The sequence below is a fragment of the Rhinatrema bivittatum genome, chromosome 9 (genome assembly GCF_901001135.1).
Source record: "Rhinatrema bivittatum chromosome 9, aRhiBiv1.1, whole genome shotgun sequence".
NCBI lineage: Eukaryota > Metazoa > Chordata > Amphibia > Gymnophiona > Rhinatrematidae > Rhinatrema > Rhinatrema bivittatum.
Genome location: NC_042623.1, coordinates 121921683 through 121945872, shown reverse-complemented (window position 1 = coordinate 121945872; position 24190 = coordinate 121921683). Strand labels below are relative to the sequence as shown.

The following is a 24190-nucleotide window of genomic DNA, read 5'->3' as shown; positions in this document are numbered from 1 at the left end:
AACTCCACTGCCTGCTTCTTCTGCGGGGAATGGCAAGGGGACACCATGAACACGACCCAAGGAGTACTGCGAAATTCCAATGCATACCCTTCCCGTATCATCTCCAGGACCCACTGGCCCGACATAATCTCAACCCACCTCTGATAAAAGAGAGAGAGAGATGTCCTCCTATTTCCTGTTCTGAAAGGTGGGTTGGCAAACCTTCATTGGGAAGCTCGGAAAGGTCTACCATTTGAGCCCGCTGCTCTCTTGGCTTGCTGGGGACGAAAGGACTAAGACCTACTGAAAGGCCGAGTCCGCTGAAAGGTCGTCTCCTCTGTAGGGATGAAAATGCCTGGAACCCCGGAAATAATCCCTCATACCAAAGGGGCGCTGTAACTGCTTCTTATCCTCCGGCAACTGAGGCACCGGAGACTCAAGTCACTTAATGGCCAGTTTCTCCAACTCACTCCCAAACAAGAGCGAGCCTTTAAAGGGCATCTTGGTAAGACTGGCTTTGGAAGCTGTGTCAGCAGACCAATTTTGCATCCAGAATTGATGCCTGGCCGTGATCACTGAAGCCACTCCTCTGGCCGAGGTCCGGCCAAATCACAGCCTGCGTCTGCTAAAAAGGCGGCAACAGGCTCCATAACCACTCTGGAATTCCCTCCAGACTCATCAGTCTCCTGATCTCGCCACTAGGGTGCAACAAGAGGCAATCTATAAATTCATTGCCACTGCCTCAAAGGCTTGCTTAAGAATAGCCTCAATCCTTCTATCATGTACAAACATCAAGGCCGCTCTTCCCTCTACGGGGATAGTCATCCACTTAGACATGGCACATACCAGAGCATTCACTTTGGGAAATCGCAAACGCTCTCTCACAGCTGGATCCAGGAGGTACAGGCCTTCCAATGTCCGACCCCCTTTAAAATTTGCCTCTGGGTCATCCCATTCCAGATCAATCAATTCCTGGATGGCATCCTTCACCGGGAAATAACAAGAGGCTTTATGTAAGGAAACCAAAATGGGATTCTTCCTCGGCTATAACATAGCATCCGAACCAGGAACATCCAGCTGTTTCAAGATCTGGGAAATCAGGGCCGGCAGTTCATCTCTATGAAAGAACTGCAACATGGTTCGATATGGTTCCAGCCCTGTAGGAATTTCCCCATCTTCCAGGGAATCCGAATCAACCTCATCATCAGTGCCATCTGGATTCCTGTCGGGAACATCTGCAGGGAGCCGGGGTTCATCCCCCCCCGGCACTTAAGCATAGGACTGACTGGAAGAGGGAGGAGCCACAGGCTGAGGCGGAGGACTGCACCTGAAGATAGGCTTGTAAGCCTTGAAACAATTCCACCCAAGGAAAAGCAGTCGGGTCCAGACCAAGCCCAGAAGCAACTGGAAATGGTCCCACAGACCTGCCCTCACCAACAGAGGAGCCAGTCAAGGGAGAACCAAGATCTGGCGTCCCCCCAGTCAAGGCCGTGACCAACTCATCATCAGAATGGAAAGAGCCAGGCTTAGCAAAATCCGAGGAAGACAAGTCTCCCTGAGAGTCTGAGCAGTGCTGACAGGTTAGAAGCCAGATCAGGCTGAGAAGCCCTAATATGACAGGCAACACAAATAGGAAGACACTTAGGCTTCTTGCTTACCGGCATTGTCGCTGCTGTAAACATGCGTTGGAACAGCTCGTGTTAAAAAATGAAATGTGCCCAAAAAATAAGGGCCTAGAAGAAAGCTCAGCAAGGCGCACATGCAACCTGTGCGCCAAGTTAAATGCGTAAAAAAGTTTGTGCGCGTAAAATGCGCGCCCAATAAAACGAGCGCAGAACACATGCATAGAGCTGACACACTGCACATACCAACAGCCTATAGAGGGCAGCAGAACATGCATAAGAGCGTGCAAAAATAGCCACAGCAGCCTACCAGGCGGCATGCAAGAAAAAAGCCTAAGTGCGGGGCCTAGCCCACCGGGGTCTGCTCAACCTGCCAGGCTGCCCAGTTCCTCAATCCCAACAGGAGCAGGAACGAACATTGGCATGGCGCACTGAGAATGGAGACTGGGGGAAGTCCTGAAACCCTTCTGTCTCGGCCTCCTGCACCCGCTGCCTTTCAGCTGAACTAGAAGCTAAGTCCATGCCAGGAAACTCAGTTACTGGACAAAGGCACATCTCTGAGAGACCACGGAAATCACCTCAGAAATTCTCAACTGGGGAAGGGACCTTTAGGTATCACTGCAGGAGAGCGGGGATCTCTTTTCCTGAATTTAGAATTTCAAATTTCTCCTTTCAAAAAGCTCAAAGCAATCCCCATAGGGAGATGCACATTCACCATCTGCTGGAGATGGAGAATACTGGCAGGGTGGGGTCACTGCAGGGTTATACATACTGTGTTGTCAGCTTGCTCTGTGTCTCCATCTCCTGGCAGGGGAACATAAACCTACTGGTCCTGAGTCCATCTGTTTACAAGCTAGGAAAGCTTGTAAACTGTCCATAAGATTTACTCGCTAAGTGCACTTTACACGGGTAAATGGCTTTTGAAAATAACCCCCTTTATGAATAGTGAGGTCTTAAATTTGATCCACCACTGTACTGGTAGCCAGCAGAGAGATTCCAATACTAGTGTTATATGATAGTTGAGTCTAGATTGGGATTTGGGTTGGGGTTTGGGCTGGATTGGGGTTAATGTGAAAAGAAAAATTAAGTTTAGAAATATACTTAAAAATGCTCTCAGTGCAACCTTATGAGTGCAGAGCAGCAGAAATGGAGTCACTGATGATAATACTTTCAATTTGCTTACTCTCCTGGCTGAGCAAATGGAAGCAAAAAATACTACCTTTGCAACTTCACGGCTCTTAAGAATCTCATAACACGACTATAAGAAGCCAGAGACGTATATTCATTCAAGCCACTGATGTCAAAAATAGCCACCTGTACTCTCTGTTTACTTTCCTAACCTAAGCTTTCAAACAGTGAGATTCTTCAGGTCGTGTGGGTGTGGTATAAATCAGATTTGAGTGTGGTAGTTCATCTATGTTTATTTCTGAGCTTTAAGTTTCTGAATAGCCTCTGATCATAATGAAAGGAAGAAAATCAGCATACTACACACAGGGGGGAAATACTAGATGTTTATAAAATGAGTAGGGTGTAAGATAAATAGGGAATATTTATTTACTCTTTCAGGTAGTTTTCTGGAATGTCGCCTAGTCCTTGTATAGATATCACATATAGAAGAAAACTGGGGAAATTATTTTTCTCAATCCACAATTATGCTATGGCATTTGTTGCTGGAGGATGTGTTCAAGGCACCTAGCATAACTGAATATAAAAAGGATTTGGACACGTTCCTGGTAGAAAAGTCCATAAACTATTATTGGCTGCTTATCCCTGGGAATGGGCAACAAGAAACACTTATTCTTTGGGATGTTGGGTACCGCCTAGAGACCCTGTTGGAGAGAGGGTGCTGAGTTCGCTGGATCATTGGTTTGATCCAGCACAGCACTTATGTTCTTATGTTAAAATTATATGTTCTTATGTTAAAATGTTCTTTGCAACAAAGAACATAATTTTAAGAAGCTTTTTTTGGAAGATGCTTCCCTGGCCAATATACTCCTGAAAATATTTTTGTCAGATACTTTTTATAGAAATATAGAAACAAAGAAATGAAAGCAGAAAAGATCCATCCAATCCTAAAGTAGTAAGTTTGCTGGGCAGACTATTTTTCTAAATTTCCAGGTCATCAAGTCTCAGATACTGCAGATTAGTATGAAGGATAAAAGGATAGGACCCTGACCTATGATGTCTAGAGTTTCTGGCAATCTAAAAGTTCTTCTGCCTTCAGATTAAAACAACACTGGAACATATGGTCTTGCATATTCAAAACCCAAGGATGAAAAATATATAGAAGTGATTTTTTTCCAGTATTAGGAGAGAGTATTTGTAGATACTGCTGTCATTATTGAAGTAACTGAAGAACCCTGGAAGTTTTGTGTTCTGGACCTAGGCCATCTAATTCAATAATAACAGAACATCTTGAAAATCTCCCATGTTAATTCCCATTCCCCCATGGTCAGAACTGTTCTATTCAATCAGACAGCTTGTATCTTCAGGTGTCCCACAATATGACTTGCAGATAGACTAGCTAAGCAATGTTCTGCCCATGTCAGCACTATGATATTTCCTGAAACATGTTGGCACTTCTTGTGCCATCCTCTTTGTTTAGATAAATCACTTTTCAACCAAATTGTATGAGCTGATCTTAATAGGCTGTCAAAAAGACAGCTCTCATTTCCAGGAAATTCATATGTAGGGACTTGTCTTCTGGAGACAAAAGTGCCTGAGAGATTAAACCCCACCCCTGAGATTAGTATCTGTGACGATTTGTGTCCATTGAGAAAAACTTTGACATGTGCCTCTATTACAATTCAATTTGAATATCCACCAGGTCAAGAAATTCTTGATCTTACCCCTCAGGACAACCTGAAATTCTAAGTCTAGTCTAGGAGCAGATCTCTGGAGCAACAATCCCAGCAAAGACTAACTAAATTGCATCCAGAAGGGCTAATCCTAACCAGAAATAAGAACATAAGAAAATGCCATACTGGGTCAGACCAAGGGTCCATCAAGCCCAGCATCCTGTTTCCAACAGTGGCCAATCCAGGCCATAAGAACCTGGCAAGTACCCAAACACTAAGTCTATTCCAGGTTACCACTGCTAATGGCAGTGGCTATTCTCTAAGTGAACTTAATAGCAGGTAATGGACTTCTCCTCCAAGAACTTATCCAATCCTTTTTTAAACACCGCTATACTAACTGCACTAACCACATCCTCTGGCAACAAATTCCAGAGTTTAATTGTGCATTGAGTAAAAAAGAACTTTCTCCGATTAGTTTTAAATGTGCCCCATGCTAACTTCATGGAGTGCCCCCTAGTCTTTCTATTATCCGAAAGAGTAAATAACCGATTCACATCTACCCGTTCTAGACCTCTCATGATTTTAAACACCTCTATCATATCCCCCCCTCAGTCGTCTCTTCTCCAAGCTGAAAAGCCTGGTCCAAGCAGACCAAATAAAACACATATGCTTATTATCAAGGAGTCACCAAAGATTTGTGCAGAAACAAAATGGCTGTTAGAAGGCCTCGGTATGTGGTTCATCTGCTCAAAATGATACAACACAGCTACAATCAAAGTGGGAAGGACTATTAATAGAGGAGATGATTGCAGGATTTTAAATCACATGTCATCACTAGGGAACAATGGTTCCAAGTTCAATTGCATTTTATATTAAAGTCCAATAAAATCATGTCTTCCACTAAACCATTAGAAAATGAGTAAACGGCAGTTCTCTTTTAAGGTGCTAGAAGCTAAGTTTTGGTTTTAAAAAAAGGTCCTTCTGTTATGCTAATATGTGAAATGGTGTGATGTTTTAAATATAAATAAAAATAAAAGAGGCACAAAATAACCACCAGCAAATTGAAAAGCCATGAAGGAGATGGCATAGAAAATTAAAGAAGTGTGAACGCCCAGCAACTGCTTTTAAATAAAGTTTTTGAAGAATTAATCAATACGATTTTTGAGGTATCTCATATAGTATCTGAAAACCTTACACCAGGCACTATCTCAGTACTCTACCACAGTAGTACTTTCAGAATACTATATTATCATCTCACACCTTTCAAAATCTATTTAAACACATACACCATTAGAAGGCTAATTTTCAAAATGGCGCTCTGCAAGTAAAACAGTATTCTAAGTGCAGAAAGAAACCACCTTTTACAAAACTCCCCTCACCCCGATATGTGGGCAACATTATGGGCCTATGTCATGTTGGCGCATAAGTTTACCTGGACTGAGCAGAGGTAGGGAGGAGTGTGCACCTCCCTGCATACTTATGGATTTTAAAAAGTATAAGGTGAATTTTAAAAGCTTGGTGCATGCCAAAACTGGGAGATGCGTGAATATGTTGGGCTGGCATGCGCAGCGTGGATTTTAAGAAGTGCCTGCGTATGCCGGGGTTCACTGCTGCATAACTTTACTTCTGCTATGGATGGCGTGTAAGTCATAAAATAAAAAAAATCTAAACACATCAGGGGGGTTTTAAGCATCGTGGCTAACAGGGGAAATGGGAGGCTATTAAACTAGGGGGGTCTGGAAGTTCTATTCCTTACTTCGATGAACTGGAAGCAAACTGGTAAAACTGGTAATGGTGTCGGCACGTGTGTTTTTTAAAATCCCCCCACTTACGTGGTAAAAGTGGCATTTGTATGCATAGGCAAGCAAACACTGAAAATTGTGTGCACAGGTATCCGCGGTCAGCCTATTTTATAAAACGGTCAAGTCCCTGGACACAGGCCGACAAACGCACACACATGTGCACCCGCCCACCTGTTTAAAAGTTACCATCTGTGCATGTAAATTTTCAAGAAACATTTGTACAGGTGTTTTAACAGGTGTAACTTGTGCGAATAGATTTGGTGGATTAATTTTCAAAGCGGACTTATGCATATGTCTTCCTTGAAAATTAGTGTAACTTGTGCGCATATTTGCTGCCTCTTTCATGCCCAATATTATAAAATTATCCCATAGCATGTAGTAGTGTAAAGAAGACATGTATAGCAAAGCTTATTAAAATGAAATAAAATATTCCACAAAAGGACAGTTTGTGATGTGTTCAAGCCGGACTCTCGACATGGGGGTAGATGTGCTGTAACAGAGAGAGTGGATGCTGATTTTGATATATTGCTTAGTGGTATGTTGAGTACTTTCCAAATGATCTCTCCTGAAATATAGTTGCTGGGGATTTGTTGCGTCTGTCGCTGCTCGACGCCCTCACTCCGCCCTCTTTACCTCTGTGGCAACTCCCTCCGGGTCTGATGGACGGTTGGCTGCCATGGTGTCTCCTTGCCTTCTTCCTCCGGCATCCCCGGACCGGCATGACGCTGCGGATCCATGTTGCCTGATGAGGTTGGGCGCGCGCTCCAATGTATGTACCAGCAAGGGCGCGAACCTTGGGGGCATCCCCCTGAATTGACTTCATCCACTTCCAATATTAAAGGTCTCAGTATTTGCTAACGAATCGAGTTAGCAAGGGAAGGGTTTCGCTACCTAAGCTACTCTGCCTCCTCGGACTTACCAGGGGTACCCGCTCCTCGGGGGTCTCACTCTCTTTTCTTTATTTCAGATTGCCGACAGGAACTGGTACTCACTCCTCGAGGGCCCATGTTCCTCTACACTCTGAAGATTCTCTACTGCCTGGAAGCTATCGCAGATACAGACATTTGTGAGTTACTATTTCAGATTGCAGATATGAACTGGTACTCGCTCCTCGAGGGCCCATGTTCCTGTACACTCTGAAGATTCTCTACTGCCTGGAAGCTATCGCAGATGAAGAGTCTCTACTGCCTGGAAGCTATCGCAGATACAGACATTTGTGAGTTACTATTTCATATGGCAGATAGGAACCGGTACTTACTCCTCGAGGGCCCCTGTTCCTGTACACTCTGAAGATTCTCTACTGTCTGAAAGCTATCACAGATACAGACAATTGTGAGTTACCATCGCTCTCTCTGAGCTTTCCCTGGAACCAGGTACTCGCTCCTCGAGGGCCTAAACATTTCCAGCTACTGAGCTTCTTAAGACCTTATGTGAGTTTTGTCATCCAGTTCTGGCTATGTATACAGCATACCCTGTCTACTCACTATCTATAGTTTCTCTACAGCTCAGCAATCCTGCGAACACCATTCCAGTACCTGAGGGACTTCAGCCCTGCCGGGCATATCAGCTCACTACTGCCACCTCTGGTGGTTCTACTAACCTGTCTAATAAAAGTACTATCTGTGTCTGTCTCCATACCCAAACCTAGCCGGTGATCCCTCCCAGGATATCCTCCTGGGGGCACTGTCATCTGCCATCGGCCCAGGGATCCACCTATCTACATTCCTCTACAGCCAAGTGCCCTCTCCAAGCACTCCGCTGGTAACAGATTGCTACTTCTTCTCCATCAGGGGTCTTCAGCAACAGTTCACTACAGACTGCTATCTCTGCAGTCTATACTTTATCAGATGATTATGGAAAAACTAGTCAACTCTCAACTTTCAGATTATCTCGAAGATCACAAAATACTGCACCCAACCCAATACGGGTTCCGTAAGGCACTAAGCACCGAAACCCTACTCATCTCTCTGACAGATCACCTCATTATGGTTTTGGACAAACGACAATCCTTTTTACTAATTCTCCTTGACCTCTCGGCAGCTTTCGATACGGTAAACCACTCCATCCTCCTCAACCGACTATCTGACATCAGAATAACAGGAACTGCCTTTACATGGTTCAAATCTTTCCTCAGTAACAGAGGCTACAAAGTCAGAATCAACAACAAAGAGTCCCCTTGCTTCAATTCCTCACTAGGAGTTCCTCAGGGTTCCTCCTTGTCCCCCACTCTCTTCAACATATACTTCCTTCCCCTGTGCCAGCTGCTAACTAACCTTAAACTAAAACACTTCCTATATGCTAACGACATGCAAATGTTGATCCCCATTACAGAATCCATTACAAAAACACTCAAGCACTGGGAAAATTGCCTCCGAGAGATCACCCTCCTCCTCTCTAACCTAAACCTGATACTCAATTCAGCTAAGACTGAACTCCTCCTCATTTCCCCAGACGACAGTAATATTCCTCAAAGGTCACTCACTGATACCTTTGTCACCCAAGCAAGAGACCTGGGAGTATTAATAGACAACCGTCTGAATTTAAAAACATTCATCAACCACACAACCAAGGACTGCTTCTATAAAACTGCAGGTACTAAAAAGAATTAAACCACTTCTTCACTTTCAAGACTTCAGAACTGACCTCCAAGCCGTAATATTCTCCAAGATAGACTACTGCAACTCCATTTTGCTAGGTCTCTCCACCTCTTCCATCAAACCTCTTCAGATGCTTCAAAACGCGGCGGGCCAGAATCCTGACAAACTCCTGCAGAAGAGACCACATCTCTCCCATTCTCAAAAATCTACACTGGCTACCAATATGTTTCAGAATTCTACACAAATCCCTCACCATCATCCACAAAACCATCCATAACCAAGCCCCTCTCAACCTTCAATTCCCACTCAAACTACACACCTCATCTAGACTTATCAGAGAAGCCTATAGAGGTTCCCTGCACGCCCCCCAACCAAATCCACACACCATCTAGCATCCAGAGAACGGGCTTTCTCTACAGCGGGACCAACTATATGGAATGCTATTCCCCCTGAACTCAGACAAGAGCCCTGCCTGTTGACATTTAGAAAAAGGCTTAAGACTTGGTTATTTAAACAAGCCTTTCCCGAAACTCACTGATTCACCATAGCAAACATTACTGTACATTCAGCACAATGTAAATAATTGCTCTTCTTGCCGTTAAGTTACTTATGCTTTGTCTTCTTCTTCCCCCAGTTCCAGCCCCCCTGTTTTATTGTAACTTCTGCTTCTCTTCACTATGTTAATATTTAAGGTTATTGTACCCCTGTTCCATGTAAACTGACATGATATGACTGTATCATGAATGCTGGTATAGAAAAGCACCAAATAAATAAAATAAATAAATGATAACTCCCAGCTCTATCACAGAGCTGGTTCCACTACAGATTGCTAACTTCCTAGCAGATCATACAAGATTGCTAACTCCGCCTACGGAGTCTAACAAGATAGTTAACTCCTCCCTCCTGGAGGGGTGATCTACAACAGATTGCTAACTCCTCCCATCTCGAGGAGTAGATCCATAACAGGATGGTACTGAATTCGCTTTCTGAGGATCACTGATGTTTTGAAACACAGCTCCTATCGACAGTCGAACTTGTTCACATATCAAACTGTCTGTTGGGAGTATTTTGTTTTGATCAGCTTTGCTATAGGTAATTCTTCTAGACTGGTGCTTCTCAAGTGGTGTGCCTTGGGAAAGACCTTTTCTGCCTCAGTGGTGGCAGTCCCAACATGGTTGTCCCTTCTGGGCCTGTGAGCCAACTATACTGGATAATGTCCCAAATCTCCTGCTTCCTGCTCCAGTCTCTGCCCTCCTTCTCCTAAACATTCAAGCAGCACTGCAAAGGACAGGAAGGCAGCAGCTGGGGTAGGAAGCACAGACAGCAAAGAGCCACTCTGCTTCCTGCTATAGCCCCTCCCCTCCTACCCCACCCCCTGAACAGCAGTATGGAGGACAGGAGGAAGGGTCAGGAGCAGGAAGCCACGGTTTTTCTATGCTTTTCACTGCTCCATAGATCTCACATCTCATAGTACAACACTTGGTCCCTGTAGCACAATGGTAGTGAGTGAATCAAGACCACAAGGGCCATGCAAGTGGGAGGGTGGAATAGCTTCAGAGGCTCAAGGGGAAGTGAAGGAAAACCAAACCTAGAATAGGGGGCAGGAAAGGAGGGAGATTACCCAGAAGTCGAGGAAGTGGGGTTGGGGGAATAAAGAGAGAAAGAAACCTGGGATTGAGAGAGATAGGACTTGGGATGGGGGACGGGGACGGGGTGGGGGGGGGGGAGGAAGAAAGGAGAAGGGAGAAAGCAACCTGGAAAAAACACAGAGTCAGAGAGAGTAAAAGACCCAGGAAAGAAAGAGGACTTGGTTAGGAAGAATGAGATGATTTGGGAATAGCAGAAGAGGAAGAGAGGACCGGGAATAGAGGGAGAAATTTGGGAATGGGAGGGCAGGGAGCAGGAAAGAGAGGGAAGTCTGGAGACAGAGGGAGAGAACACTGAACAGGGGGAGAAAGAGAGCAAGAGGAATTGAGTGAATAGGAAGGGATCTGTGATGAAGGAGAGAGAAAGAGAAAATACTTGTGATGGGGTGTGAGAAAGAGGACCCTGATTTATTGGGGAGGGGGGGGGAGGAATTCTGGGAGTTAATGGAGAAGCAATGGGATGAGGAATGGTGTAGGAGAAATAAAAAATAGTGAATTGGGAAAGAAGAAAAGGCAGAGGAAGAGGAAGAACAGGAAGAGGAATCAAGGTAGAAGAAAAGAATCAAGGGAAGATAGAAAGATTGAAGGAAGAGAACACATTAAAATATTCATGTAAAGAAAACAGACAAAGAAGGAAGAGAGAGAACTGAAACAGAAAAAGGATGGATGACACCAGGGGAGACAGAGAGAGGAAACAAACAAAAAAAAAAAAAAGCAGAGAAATAAATAAGAAGAAAAAGATGCTGAGCCAAAAAAATCAAGCCAGAGAAACCAGAATATAATCACAGTAAATAAATAAATACGAAGCTGGAAACTTGTATTGCCTGATACAGACTATTGATAACTCATTAGCATAACATTTCTTGGGAATCACTTCAAAGTCTGACCTGGATGTATATGCCACATAGAATTTACAAGTTGAGAACAGCAGCATTGTGTCTGTGTCACTAATTTGAGTTTTTCCGGTGCATAATTAAGTCTCTTGTTTGTAGGTCTTATCTTCTAGCCCTGAGACTTTTTATTGGGCCCAAAATATTTTGTGCTAACAAAGAAAGTGCTTTTAGTGTATTTTGAGAGTTGGATTATTACAATTTTCAATGGAGACAGTCCATGGACTTCCTCTCTCACTAAAATAAACTGCTTGCTCACTTTCTGGCGCAACAGGGACCACTTCTTCCCTCTGCTAGCTGCATTGTACAAATCAACTCCTCTTGTGTACTTTTTATCCATTATAATGACCACAAATGTTTAGTGATGTCAATATTACTATGAATACCTCAGAATGTTTCTGTTACAACACCCACCGAACCTCAAGCCCACCTTCCAAAACCCACCCCAATTCAAAGTGCTCCTCTACAGTGGTGTATATATAGAGAGAGTGTCAGCCTGACAATACAGAGTGTCTCTCTCTCTCTCTCTCCCCCTCCCCCCCACTAAAAATATTTTCACTGTAACCCCCCATGCGTAACCCCCCCCTGCGTTGTATTAATCAGCGCACAAAGTGAAAAAGCACCAGAAGAGATTTGCACCTGAAAATAATGCACCTTGAGGAAATTGCCTATGCGATGAGGGAGCAGGGTAATCAACCTAACCACGCCCCTTTTTTTTTTTTTTTTTTTTAATCGCAGGAGCTATTTTCACTATATTTATAGCATTTTGATAAATCTAGAGGTTGGGATTTACATTTTTTTTTTTAATGGCGTGAGGGGATTATAATATTCTGAAATTCCCGCTGTAGTAGATAAAAAAAACAGTGATGCTGCCACGTGTGAAGCTGTTACAAACCAGGAGGTGGACCCTTAGTCCGAGGTAGGGTTAGCACTACCTAGGAGAGAGTCAACTCTCTTAGGTTCCTACCATCGGAAGGCAAGGCCAAGCAGAATGGAAGTTGCACCGGTACTTCGCCACTGGAAGCCCGCGGTCCCCCCAGGAGGAGCCTGTAGGAACCCAGGCCGCTTGGACTTAGGTGATTTGAAGAGAACTGAAGATAGTCTGGATGCAGGTGCCTCCTGCAGGTCGGAGAATCCAGATGGCTGGCACCTCCAGCGGGTCGTAGTCCAGTCCAGTAGTCCAAGCCAGGAGAATGGTCAGGAGCCGGTCCAGCGGTGAATCCAGGAGAATGGTCGGAAGCCAGTACAGGGGTGAATCCAGGAGAATGGTCGGAAGCCAGTCAAGAGGTGAACCAAGGAGAACGGTCAAAAGCCAGTCCAAAATCAAGCCAGGGAAACGTTCGGAAGCCAGTCCAAGAGTCAAGCTCGGAGAATCCGTCCAACGAGAGAGGAGAAGCAGAACACAGAAGAACCTGAACAGGAACCAGAAGTCCAACAGCGAGGATCAGGAACACCGGAACCAATCCCACCAGAAGTCAGGATACCAAGGCAAGGTCTGAGGAGCAGACTTTGCCTTAAATACTAAAACCATAGGAGGAGTCCCTGGAAGGAGCCACGACAACTTCCTGTCATGGCCCCTTTAAATCTGATCTTCAGCGGCGCGCACAGCTCTATGCAGAGCCAGAGGGGGAGGAGTCAGCCCGGCCAAGAAGGAGCCATGTGGCCGGGCTTAGCAGTGGCCGCGAAGATATCTTCTAAGGAAGGCTGCCTACATCTGCAGGAGCCTCAGAGGCTGCCTGACGCCTCGGGTAAGCTCTTGACCCCAGTCGCGGACCACCGTGACCGGCAGCCATGACAGAAGCTTTCAGCCATCATATGACACACCACAACAATTTATTGATTATTCACCTAACTTTTGTGATATTTAAAAGCAATTAGTTTTCACATTAATTTTCTATACCACCTGCTGCACGGTTATTGACTTTTTAAATTACGTTTACCCCCTAAGTTAGGTACTGTTTGTTGTTTCTATAAATACATTGCATTCTCACCTCAGAAGTGATTGCCTGGATATTTTTTAAATCAATTGTAGCACAGTATAAAATTCCTTACCTTTCATTTTCTCTGTTCATGAAGAACAAGAGAAGTCACTACACTACCTGCTCTCTTTTGCTAGGGGGGAAAAGAAGCCAGAAATCACAAAAGGACATTATAATTATTGTGTGACTAGTAAGACAGAGGCATATGTGATACATGACAATAGGAGGGTAATTACCCCAAGACATTTCACAGGTAACTCCTAATTGCTCCTGGTAACCTGGCTGTCTGAAAACTGCTGTGCCTTAACCTAGCTAAAAGTACCTGCTGGGATCAACATCACGTGTACTTTTAGCCAGAGGAAAAAAAGCAGACCATCCCGGGGCATGTGTAGGTCAGGGAAGGGAAATAGCATGCATAAGTTACCTTTTTAAATCTATGTGCATTATTTTCAGGTGCAAATCTCTGCTGGTGCTTTTTCCCGGGGTACTGATCAGAAGGAAAGTGTGCTCAGACCTTCCCTTTGAAAACTACCTATTGACTTTTTGCATCAATGTGCTCAGTTTTGAAAATTGTTCTTCCCATGAGATAAGAGACATATGTATCAATTATTTATTCCATGCCCATATATCTCACTCTGAATTATAGGACTAGGTAACTGGAAAAATACATATGGTAGTCATGACAATGCAAATAAATGTGGAACACACACAATAATCTTTCTAAGGAAACCCACGTCAAATGAAAAAGGATGCAAACATGCTGTATGAAACAAATGAATACGCCCTATGTCTCTGAATTATGCTACTCAAATGATTAGAACAGTAAATAAAATAGGAAGCACCGTTAAGAGACCTGACACCATATAATGTTTCTCTCACAGAAACCAATGCATATTTCACTACTGAGGAGGGAGGAATGCAAGGTAAATGTAGAACAATAAAGCAATTTATTTAACATTCAGAATGATGGAAAGTGTGCCTTATTAAAATAGCAATAATAATAAAAAAAAAAAGAGAATGTTTGAAAAGAGAAACAAACTAATGTTTCCTACTGCTTTCTAATAAACACAACACAACCACCTCTAAAGCTGGATAAGTGGAAAGAAATGCTTTGCTGAAATATTTATTTATTTTATTTAATAGTTTTTATATACCGACCTTCATAGTAAATAACCATATCGGATCGGTGCTATGTACACCTGGATGAGAAAACTCATATAAAAAGTTATTTTCTTTCTTATTCTAGTGCCTGAAGAATTAAAAGAGCAGATGGAATCATAGCATGATTGAACTAGAGCACAAATTACAAAAAAAAAAAAAAGTTTTAATTAGAAGGCTGTTTTCCCACGAGAAGAGTATGCATCTCTATAGCTATGTGTGAAAGCCCACCAGGGATGGTAGATTTTGTAAAATTATGCATATATCCTTGCTATGTCAAACATCAGGAGGCATTTATGTGAAATGGGGGAGGGGGGGGGGGAAGGGGGAAGAGAACAACAAGTCCCTGTAACCTCCCAAGAGCCTTGAAGCCACTGTATTTTATCCTACCTTAGTGGGCATTTAATGTAGGAGCAGAAGACAATGGGTTGATGTAGCAACAATTATCATTAGTATAGCCTCAAGAGAGTGCAACCCAACAGATGTTGTTATACCCATTGCAAGCTAATCAGGGCCATACCAACATCCACGCAATATTTTAGCATATGCACATTTTTGGATGCATTTCCAAGGCTTTGGCTTCTTATTTGTCTATGCCGAAGTACTCCTTTAAACAAAGATGCTACACCATTGTTTTATGATGCTATGCATTAAAACCAGCAATAGCTGTGGTTTAAATAGGTGGCAAAATCAGCCAGGCAACAAATTTACCTTTGAAGACTATCATTGGTTCTGCTGCTCACTTGTTTTACATAAAATTGCATATTGATTTATTTTCAAAACAAAATTGATACAAATATCTTTCCCACCTTGTGGTCATGTATTCAGCTCTGTGACCTAGAATTAAAAGTAGAGAAAAAGGTAAGATTTAATCATAGAAGAAAGAAATGTTTCGTATATGTAGACATGTCACTACTTTTGCAATCTGTTCTCAAAATACCTTTAATTTTAATTTTATTTTTATTTTTCATATTCCTATGTCATTTACAATTAGGGAATCCAATAAATTTATAAATAATAACCTCGTATCATTAAAGATTCACAAAACCAAAGTAAAGACATATACTCATTTTCAGTTTGCAGAGCCAAGATGCCACTGTAAATAAAATGCATTAAAGAATACAAAAATATAACAAGCTACACTGGCAGATCCAAATTTAAACCCTGAGCAATAATTCTCAAATAGATTTTAACCTAGCAAACCTAACTCAGTGCAGTGGGTTATCTGATGTCTCCATTATATTCCAGTTGCAGCAACTTCTGATCCCAAAAAAGTCTTGCATCATCATAATGAAGCAATAAGTATTTGTTATTCAGATACATCACTCCTAGTTTTGAAGAACATAATATCCAAGCTGTTTCTGCAATAATGCTTGAGATTTCTTCTCTAGAGATAAACCTCTTGCCTCATTTTTGGGTTGGTTGACATAAACCATGGAAAAAGTGAACTAGTTTTTATTGAAATTTTGAATAAAAGAAGTCATTTTGTTTTTAAAGAAACTGATTGTCCTTAACCTGGGAGCAAAAAAATAAAATCACTTTATTCATGACTATAAGTCTGATAAATCCTGTTTAATAGTGTGTTCCATCTTATTCTGCACACTATTAAAAATCTGTTTTCTAAAGTATGAATGGATTAAAAAACCAGTTGCATCTGAGAGAACGCCAGCTACTCTAGCAACTTTGGTGGTCAAGTCCAGGAATAGGCAGCAATCAAAATATAAAGCCGAGGCACCACTGCTAAAGAAGGGGGTACAGAACCAAAAAAAGAAAACAAACCCCGAGTAGTGAAATAAGAGCACCTCCGACTGCAGACAAAGCACAAAGACTACATTCAAATTCAGAAAATGCTAGTAAGTTCCAATACTGGGAAAAGCAAGTTTGCTTCCCATAAACGGTGTTCTCCGTAGACAGCAGGATGAATTAGCCATGAAAGGTGTGTGACATCATTTGATGGCAGCCAACAGACCCTTCTTTCTTAGCTCATAGTGGGGTAGATTTTCAAAAACGGCGCGTTGGCGTACTTTTGTTGGCGCTCCAGGCGCAAACAAAAGTACGCAGGATTTTAGTAGATACGCACGTAGCCGCGCGTATCCGCTAAAATCCTGGATCGGCGCGGGCAAGGCTACTGATTTCGTGTAGCCGGCGCGCGCCGAGCCGCGCAGCCGGCCTCGGAGGGAATTTGCTAACGCCCTCCCCTCACCTTCCCCTCCCTTCCTCTACCTAACCCACCCCCCCGGCCCTGTCTAAACCCCCCCCTACCTTTGTTGGGGGATTTACGCCTCCCAGAGGGAGAAGTAAATCCCCGCGCGCCAGCGGGCCGCTGGCGCGCCTAGACGCAACCCGGGGCGGTTCCGGAGGGCGCGGCCATGCCCCCGGGCCCGCCCCCGAAACGCCACGTCCTGCCCCGAAAACGGCGTGCCGCTTGGCCCCGCCCTCAACACGCCCCCGACACGCCCCCTCGGAAAACCCCGGGACTTACGCGAGTCCCGGGGCTCTGCGCGCGCCGGTTGGCCTATTGAACATAGGCACACCGGCGTGCAGGGCCCTGCTCGCGTAAATCCGCCCGGATTTACGCGAGCAGGGCTCTTAAAATCCGCCCCAGTGCTTTTGTTCTACTAAGCACATGCAGGAGTTCCCATGTGGGTGCAGCCTTCTGAGCAACTCAATCGATTTTAGAGCTAAGCTTTAGCAAGGTAGTCAACTCTCTAGGGAGGTGGGAGGATATTATGCATGGTTATTTCATCCTGCAGTCTACGGAGAACATTCTTTATAGTAAGCAATCTTGCTTTCTCCAATGACAAGCATGACTGGATTAGCCATGACATGTGGGGAGTTCCAAGCTGAGGGTTGTAGCAGAGCATTTAATGAAAAAGCAACCCAGATCGCCCACCAAGGAGAGTAGACTACTGAGTGAATAGGCTGCGCAAAACTGCTTGTCCATATTTATTGTCACTTCTTGATAGACTGTCCAGACAGTAAAAGGACATGAAGATGTGACCTGACGACCAAGCTGTAGCATGCAGATGTCCTCGATAGGCATGGTTCATAGATGAGCCACTGAGGAAGCCATGGCTCTCACTTGATAAGTCTTATCAGAGTCTGTGATCTGGAGGCTAGCCAGAACATAACAATACGCAACACAGTCTGCTAGGCAGTTGGAAGAATGTGCTTGGCAACTAATATGCCAACTGGTGAGGATTGTAAGAGATGAACAATTACCAAGCCTAACCATGTAACTGAGTTCTCTTTCTGTAGTAAGCCAAGACTCTTTTACACTTAAATGAATGAAGGGCCTTTCCCCCCTTTGTATGTATTTGGCCTTGGAAAAAACATGGGTAACACGATAGATTGATTTATAGGAAAAGCTGACACCATTTTTGGTAGAAACTTAGGATGGGTGCGGAGCACCACCCTATTGTGGAAGAATTGCACTAATGCCTGAAGCTCACTGACTCCCTTGCTGATGTGACTGCAACAAGGAATAATACTTTCCTTGTGAGAAACTTCAAATAAGCAGACTAACAGTTCAAAGGATGGCACCACATTAAGATCCCATGGCACTATAGGTTTGGCTAAATAAAGAAATACTCTTTTTTATGTTTTTTTGACGATTATAATACTATAGGTTTGACTACAGGTTTACCTACCAGAGGTTTCATATACCATAAGCCTTTCATAAACTTTGACACTAAAAAATGAGTGGATACCTGTTTTCTCTCAAACATGAAGGGCTGCTATGGCACTGAGATGCACCTTGACTGAAGAGGTACTGAGATTCAAGGAGGAAAGAGAAAATAGGTACTGAAGCAACTCTCATGGGTCACATGTGAATGGGTCCAGGAACCCCTGTTGACACCAGGATGAAAACCATTTCTATTTAAAGTTATAAGCGCTTCTGGTTGAGGGCTTCCTGGTGGATACCAAAATCTATTCAACTTTCTTGGGCAGGAATAAGGAGTTAATCAGCAAGCACTCATCTATGCTGTCAATTTAAGAGAAAGGATGTTAAGATGTTACAGTAAGGTTGGATCAGCTCCTAGAGGGATCAGGGGGCTGACAGACAAGTGGACAAAGAACAAGAACCATTCTTTTCTTAACCATGCTGAAGCAATACATTTCAAGTGAGCCCAGTCTTTCAATACTTTCTGCACTGTCCTGGCTATAAGAGGAACTAGTGGAAAAGAATGCATAAGATCTGCATTCTAACTGAGCAGAAAAGCATCTAGAGGAGATCTGAGTTTGCTTGGAAGAACAGAGCAAAATCTTTCCACTTTTTTGTTTCCCTCCGAATCCAATATGTTAATCAATGGATGTCCCCAAAGACTGAAAAGTCTGTCCATTACAGATTCGTGTAGGGACCACTCGTGAAAGACAAAATATCATGCTGATATCATCCATCATTGTGTTTGAAATCCCCGGAAGGTAGGTCACTTGCAAGAAGGCTTGGTGATTGCAAGCTCATTCCCAAATCCTTACAGCCTCCTGACAGGTTCCATTATCCTATAATCCCCTTGTTTGCTGATGTAAAACATGGCCATTTGGTTATTAGTTTGGATGAGAATTCTCTTTCCCCGGAGATGCGAGAAAACTCTCAAGGTATGTCCGATTGCTCAAAGATGTAACAGAATAATTTGAAACAGCCATTCTGCCGATGGCCAGGTTCCCTAGGTTCGGAAAGGACCCAATGCATGCCCTATCCCTTGTTGGATGCATCTGTTGCTAATGTGACTTGATGGGGAAGCAAACAAAGGGGTTTACCCTCTCTATAACATTTAGGTCCAGGCACTAGTGAAGCTCTTGCTTTGATTTGTATGTAAAAAAGGCGATTAATCAAAACCATTAAAATTTCCTGCAAGACATTTACCAGGATCGACAAGGGTTGAGATAACTGGTTTCATTGTGTACAGAGGCCCCACTGCAGGATACGCATTCAGAGAAGAGTTATGTGTTCCAGGACAATGAACACTTCTCTGACTGTCGTCTGAGCAATCTTATCAATCGATGAGCCAGGGATCTGAGGCAGCACACTTGATATATCACTGGAAACATTCTCTCTTCTAGAAAGTCTATCCATGCCCCAATGAATTTGATTTTCTGGGATGGAATCAGGTTCAATTTCTCTAAATTTACGATGAAACCCAGTGATTAAAGAAGTTGGATTGTTTACTCTGGGAAGTTCCTATTACTAGTCAGTTGTTCAGGTAAGAGAAAACACAAATGCCTTGATATCAGACAAATATCTTGATGAGATATGCTGCAATAACTGCTAGGCATTTGGTAAAGACCCACAAGGGAGCACTTTGTACTAGTAGTGAAGCGATTCCACCATAAAACACAGATAGTGCCATACAAACTCATAATCCCATAGAATTTAAATATCGACCACCCTATAACAATGATGAACTAAAGGACAAATTAGAAGAAGAACTAAAAGACATAACACTTAATGATTGTAACTCAACTACGGAACTCTGGTTAGAGTCACCTAAAAAAATAGCCGATGAAATAAACCCCATCAAAACAATAACTATCAAAGAAACAAAACAAAATAACCACTGGCATAATGCAAAAATAAAAGATGCAAAAAGAAAGCTCAGAAAATTTGAAAAAAACTGGAGAAAACACAAAACAACTGAAAACCTAACCAAATTCAGGAAACTTCTAGCTTTCTACAAACAACTGATCCTTAATACTAAAAAAGAATACTATTCCAATAAAATAGAAAAGTTTGCCAATAACCCAAGAACCTTATTCTCCATAGTAACGAATCTCACAAATGACAAACAAGAATCACCTCAAAGTCTTCCTGAATCAAAATGCAATGAATTAGCTAAATTTTTTAGTGACAAAATATTAAACCTAAGAAACAAACTCCCAAAAAACAGCAAACAAGCAATCGTAATGCAAAAAAGAGATATTAACATATGGTCCTCATTTATAGAAATATCAGAACAAGAAGTTGAATCAATGATAAAAAATTTAAACCCTGCTCCACACAAAATCGATACAATACCAACAACTGAGATAAAAAAGATTACCAATGTAATAACCCCAACACTAACTAATATCATAAACCTATCCCTAACTGAAGGATTAATGCCAGATACACTAAAAGGGGCAATCATTAAGCCAATCATCAAAAAGAAAAACAGTAACCCATTAATCCTCAATAACTACCGCCCAGTCTCAAACCTCCCATTATTAGCTAAATTAATAGAGAAAACAGTACAGAAACAGCTAGCTGAACACCTAGACAATAATAACATACTGTACCCTTCACAACACGGCTTCCAAAAATACTACAGCACTGAGACATTACTTCTCTCACTAACAGACAACACACTAAGAGGTTTTGATAACAGTAAACATTACATCCTTATAATGCTCGACTTATCTGCAGCCTTTGATACAGTAAACCACAAAATACTGCTAAAAAGACTTGAAGAAATTGGATTATGTGACAAAACAATAAACTGGTTCAGATCCTACCTAAACAACAGGTTCTTTCAAGTCCAGATAAAAAACACATTATCAGAAAAATTTAAACTTGAAACAGGAGTACCACAGGGTTCAGCGCTGTCTGCTACCCTCTTTAACATATATATGCTACCCTTATGTCATCTGCTGGCAGGCCTAGGATTAATACATTACATTTACGCAGACGACATTCAATTAATTCTACCAATAGATGACACAATTGAAAAAACATTAAGTCTAGCTAACATGTATCTAGACATAATTAAACAACTACTAAACCAGATGGAACTGGTAATCAACATTGACAAAACTGAATTCCTTCACCTTGAGAGAAAACATACTAAAATAATTCAAACACCGATAACCCTAAGAAATAACCAAAAAATTGAGCTAGCCGAAAAAGTAAGGAATCTGGGAGTAATAATGGACCCAGAAATCAACCTGAAGCAACACATATCTATAAAAGTAAGAGAAGGCTACGCAAAACTTATGGTCCTCAGAAGATTGAAACCATTACTCACACCTGCCCACTTCAGAACAGTATTGCAAACACTTATCTTTTCTAGCACTGACTACTGCAACGCACTCTTACTAGGACTCCCAAGCACATCGATAAGACCACTCCAGATACTTCAAAATACTGCAGCCAGAATACTAACGGGAAAAAAGAGGAGGGACCATATAACCGAAATTCTAGCAGACTTACATTGGTTACCCATCGAATACAGGATAAAATACAAAGCCTTATGCACCATACACAAACTAATATATGATAAAGAAGCAGACTGGCTAAACACAGCCTTACGAGTACACGTTCCACAAAGAAACCTCCGCTCAGCAAACAAAGCACTACTAACAATCCCTTCAGTAAAGTCAGCAAAATTAACCCAAGTGAGAGAAAGGGCTTTATCATTGGCTGGGCCCATACTATGGGACACGATGCCCCCTGAACTCAGATTACAGAATAATCTCAAAACTTTTAAGAAAAATTTAAAAACATGGCTCTTTAAAAAAGCCTTCACTAAAGAGTGTGGAGGGTAGAGAATGAAAATACAGGGTAATGCAGATGAGAATGAATTTACTCAATCCTACATTTAAGAAGTAATATCTCAAAGAGATAGTAACTCAATAATATACCTGGACTTGACCAACATTACTCAAATAATGATTTTGTTTATGAAATTGTAACCAAACTTTATTGGCACCTGTTAGAATGTACGATATCCTACATTTACTTACCTTAGTCTATGTGCCTATTTGTAAACCGTTGCGATGGTATATAACTTAGCGACGGCATAGAAAAGTTTTAAAAAATAAATAAATAAATAAATAAAATGAATTGGTATGCTAGCATATGTGTCCTTTAGATCCAGAGTACATATCCAATCTCCCACCTCGATGAAAGGCAAGATGGTGTGTAGGGAGTTAATTTTGAATTTCTCCTGTAATAAGCTCTTATTAAGACTCTGCAAAATCTAGGATGGGTCTCATCCTCTGGATTTCTTGGGGGATGAGGAAATAGTGGGAGTATAAATCCTGGCCATGTTGGCCGGGCGGGACAGGTTCTATGCCCACTGTTTGAGAATCAATTCCACCTCTAGGCAGAACTGCGAAGAAATGTATCCGGATTGAAGGCTGAACAATGGGGAAGTGTAGGAAGCTGGGAAAAATGCAAGCGGTAACCAGATTCCATAATCTTGAGTATCCATCAGACTTTGGTGATTCTGTGCCACTCCTCCGAATAGAAGCAAATTCTCCCCCCCCCCCCTCCCCACTGGAGGGGCTGAGTTCTGGACTTTGAGGCTGGTCAAAAACTGGGCCCAGATTTAGGTTGGGTCTGTGGTATTGCTTTTGGCTGACAACTCTCACACTGCCATCCCCGAGCCAGAGGTTGTTGCTGTGGCAGCACAGGTGGAGCAAGATACCACTGGAATTGCCAGAAAGGGCATCTATAGAAATACATTTTTTTTCAATTTGAATCTTTTTATTAGTTTCAAACCAGAACAATAATACAAGAACATCAACCGTGGTCCATGCAACAGTAAAAACAAGAACATAATCAGCGGCGTACAAAAACCTATGACAAATACAAATGAAAAAACTGACTCGTACTAAGAAATGAAGTAAAGTATCAAGAAAGAAAAAACAGCAGCAACCAAAGAGCACATTGATGTTATGACAAAAATAAATAATTAAAGATAGAAATAATGGTCCACTGACCTTCACATAGCTACCCAACCAGAAACTCAACAAGCCACCTCAACTTTTTCAGATTTATAAAATAAATAAACATTATACCAACAGTATACCAACAAACGTGAATATTAAAACCAAGATCATTCTTCCAATTAGTAAGTACCATTTTAATGACAATAGAGAGCAGGAAGTCCAGTAACTTTCCTTGCAAAGTTGACAACCTAAGCTGTAAAGTAAGCGATCTCATAACAATATAATAAGATAAAAGATGAGTAAGGTTCAACATGGCTGAGATTTTTTTCCCCACACCTGTTGCCAAAAAAGATTTGTCAAATAATACAGCATATGAAAAAGCATGGCATTAGTTGAGCAGCAAGACCAGCAAACATGCAAGGAAGAAAGTCCAGCTTATGCAGAGTCCCAGGGGGGCCAAACTGCTCAATGCATTAAAAAGAACATTGATTGAATTAAATGGAAAGAAAGAGAAGCTCTGAATGATTTACTCCAAAATTGATCCCAAGGAAAATCATCAGCTAGACACAACTTGTGTTCCGAAGTCTTATTTAAACCAATGCAGTGGGCAAGTCTAGCATTCTTCAAATATTAGAAGTAGAATGGCCCCCACTCAGATAAACAGATCAGTAAAGAAACAATCTGTGGCCATTTGGACAACAAAGCTAAATCATTATGCATAGCACTAACAGAGGACTGAAAATGGACCCAGCTACACCAGTGGGAGAGCAGTAGGCCAAATCAGTCAGCCAACTGTGAAAAGGATACAAATTTGACATTTTAACTCTTAAAAGCAAAGTAAGAGTGCCTCTAGGTTGACTGCTGCTCACAGCCCATTGAAAGAGACTGGACCACCACATGCTGATCCTTGATTTGGGCAACTATTTAACAAAAGAACATAAAATGTACCATACTAGGTCAGACCAAGGGTCCATCAAGCCCAGTATCCTGTTTCTAACAGTGGCCAAGCCAAGTCAAAAGTACCTGGCAAGTACCAAACATTAAATAAATCACAAGCTACTATTGCTTAT

At 42.3% G+C, this 24190-nt stretch overlaps 1 protein-coding gene across 5 annotated transcripts in view; it reads right to left on the bottom strand.

The window, feature by feature from the left end:
- Positions 1-24190, bottom strand: part of SRGAP1 (SLIT-ROBO Rho GTPase activating protein 1) — a 483812-nt gene that overhangs the window by 107741 nt on the left and 351881 nt on the right. For all 5 annotated transcript variants that reach the window (XM_029615376.1, XM_029615375.1, XM_029615378.1 and 2 more), the window contains exon 11: positions 15281-15308. In XM_029615376.1, the coding sequence (XP_029471236.1) occupies positions 15281-15308 (28 nt within the window). The remainder of the gene's footprint in view (positions 1-15280; positions 15309-24190) is intronic.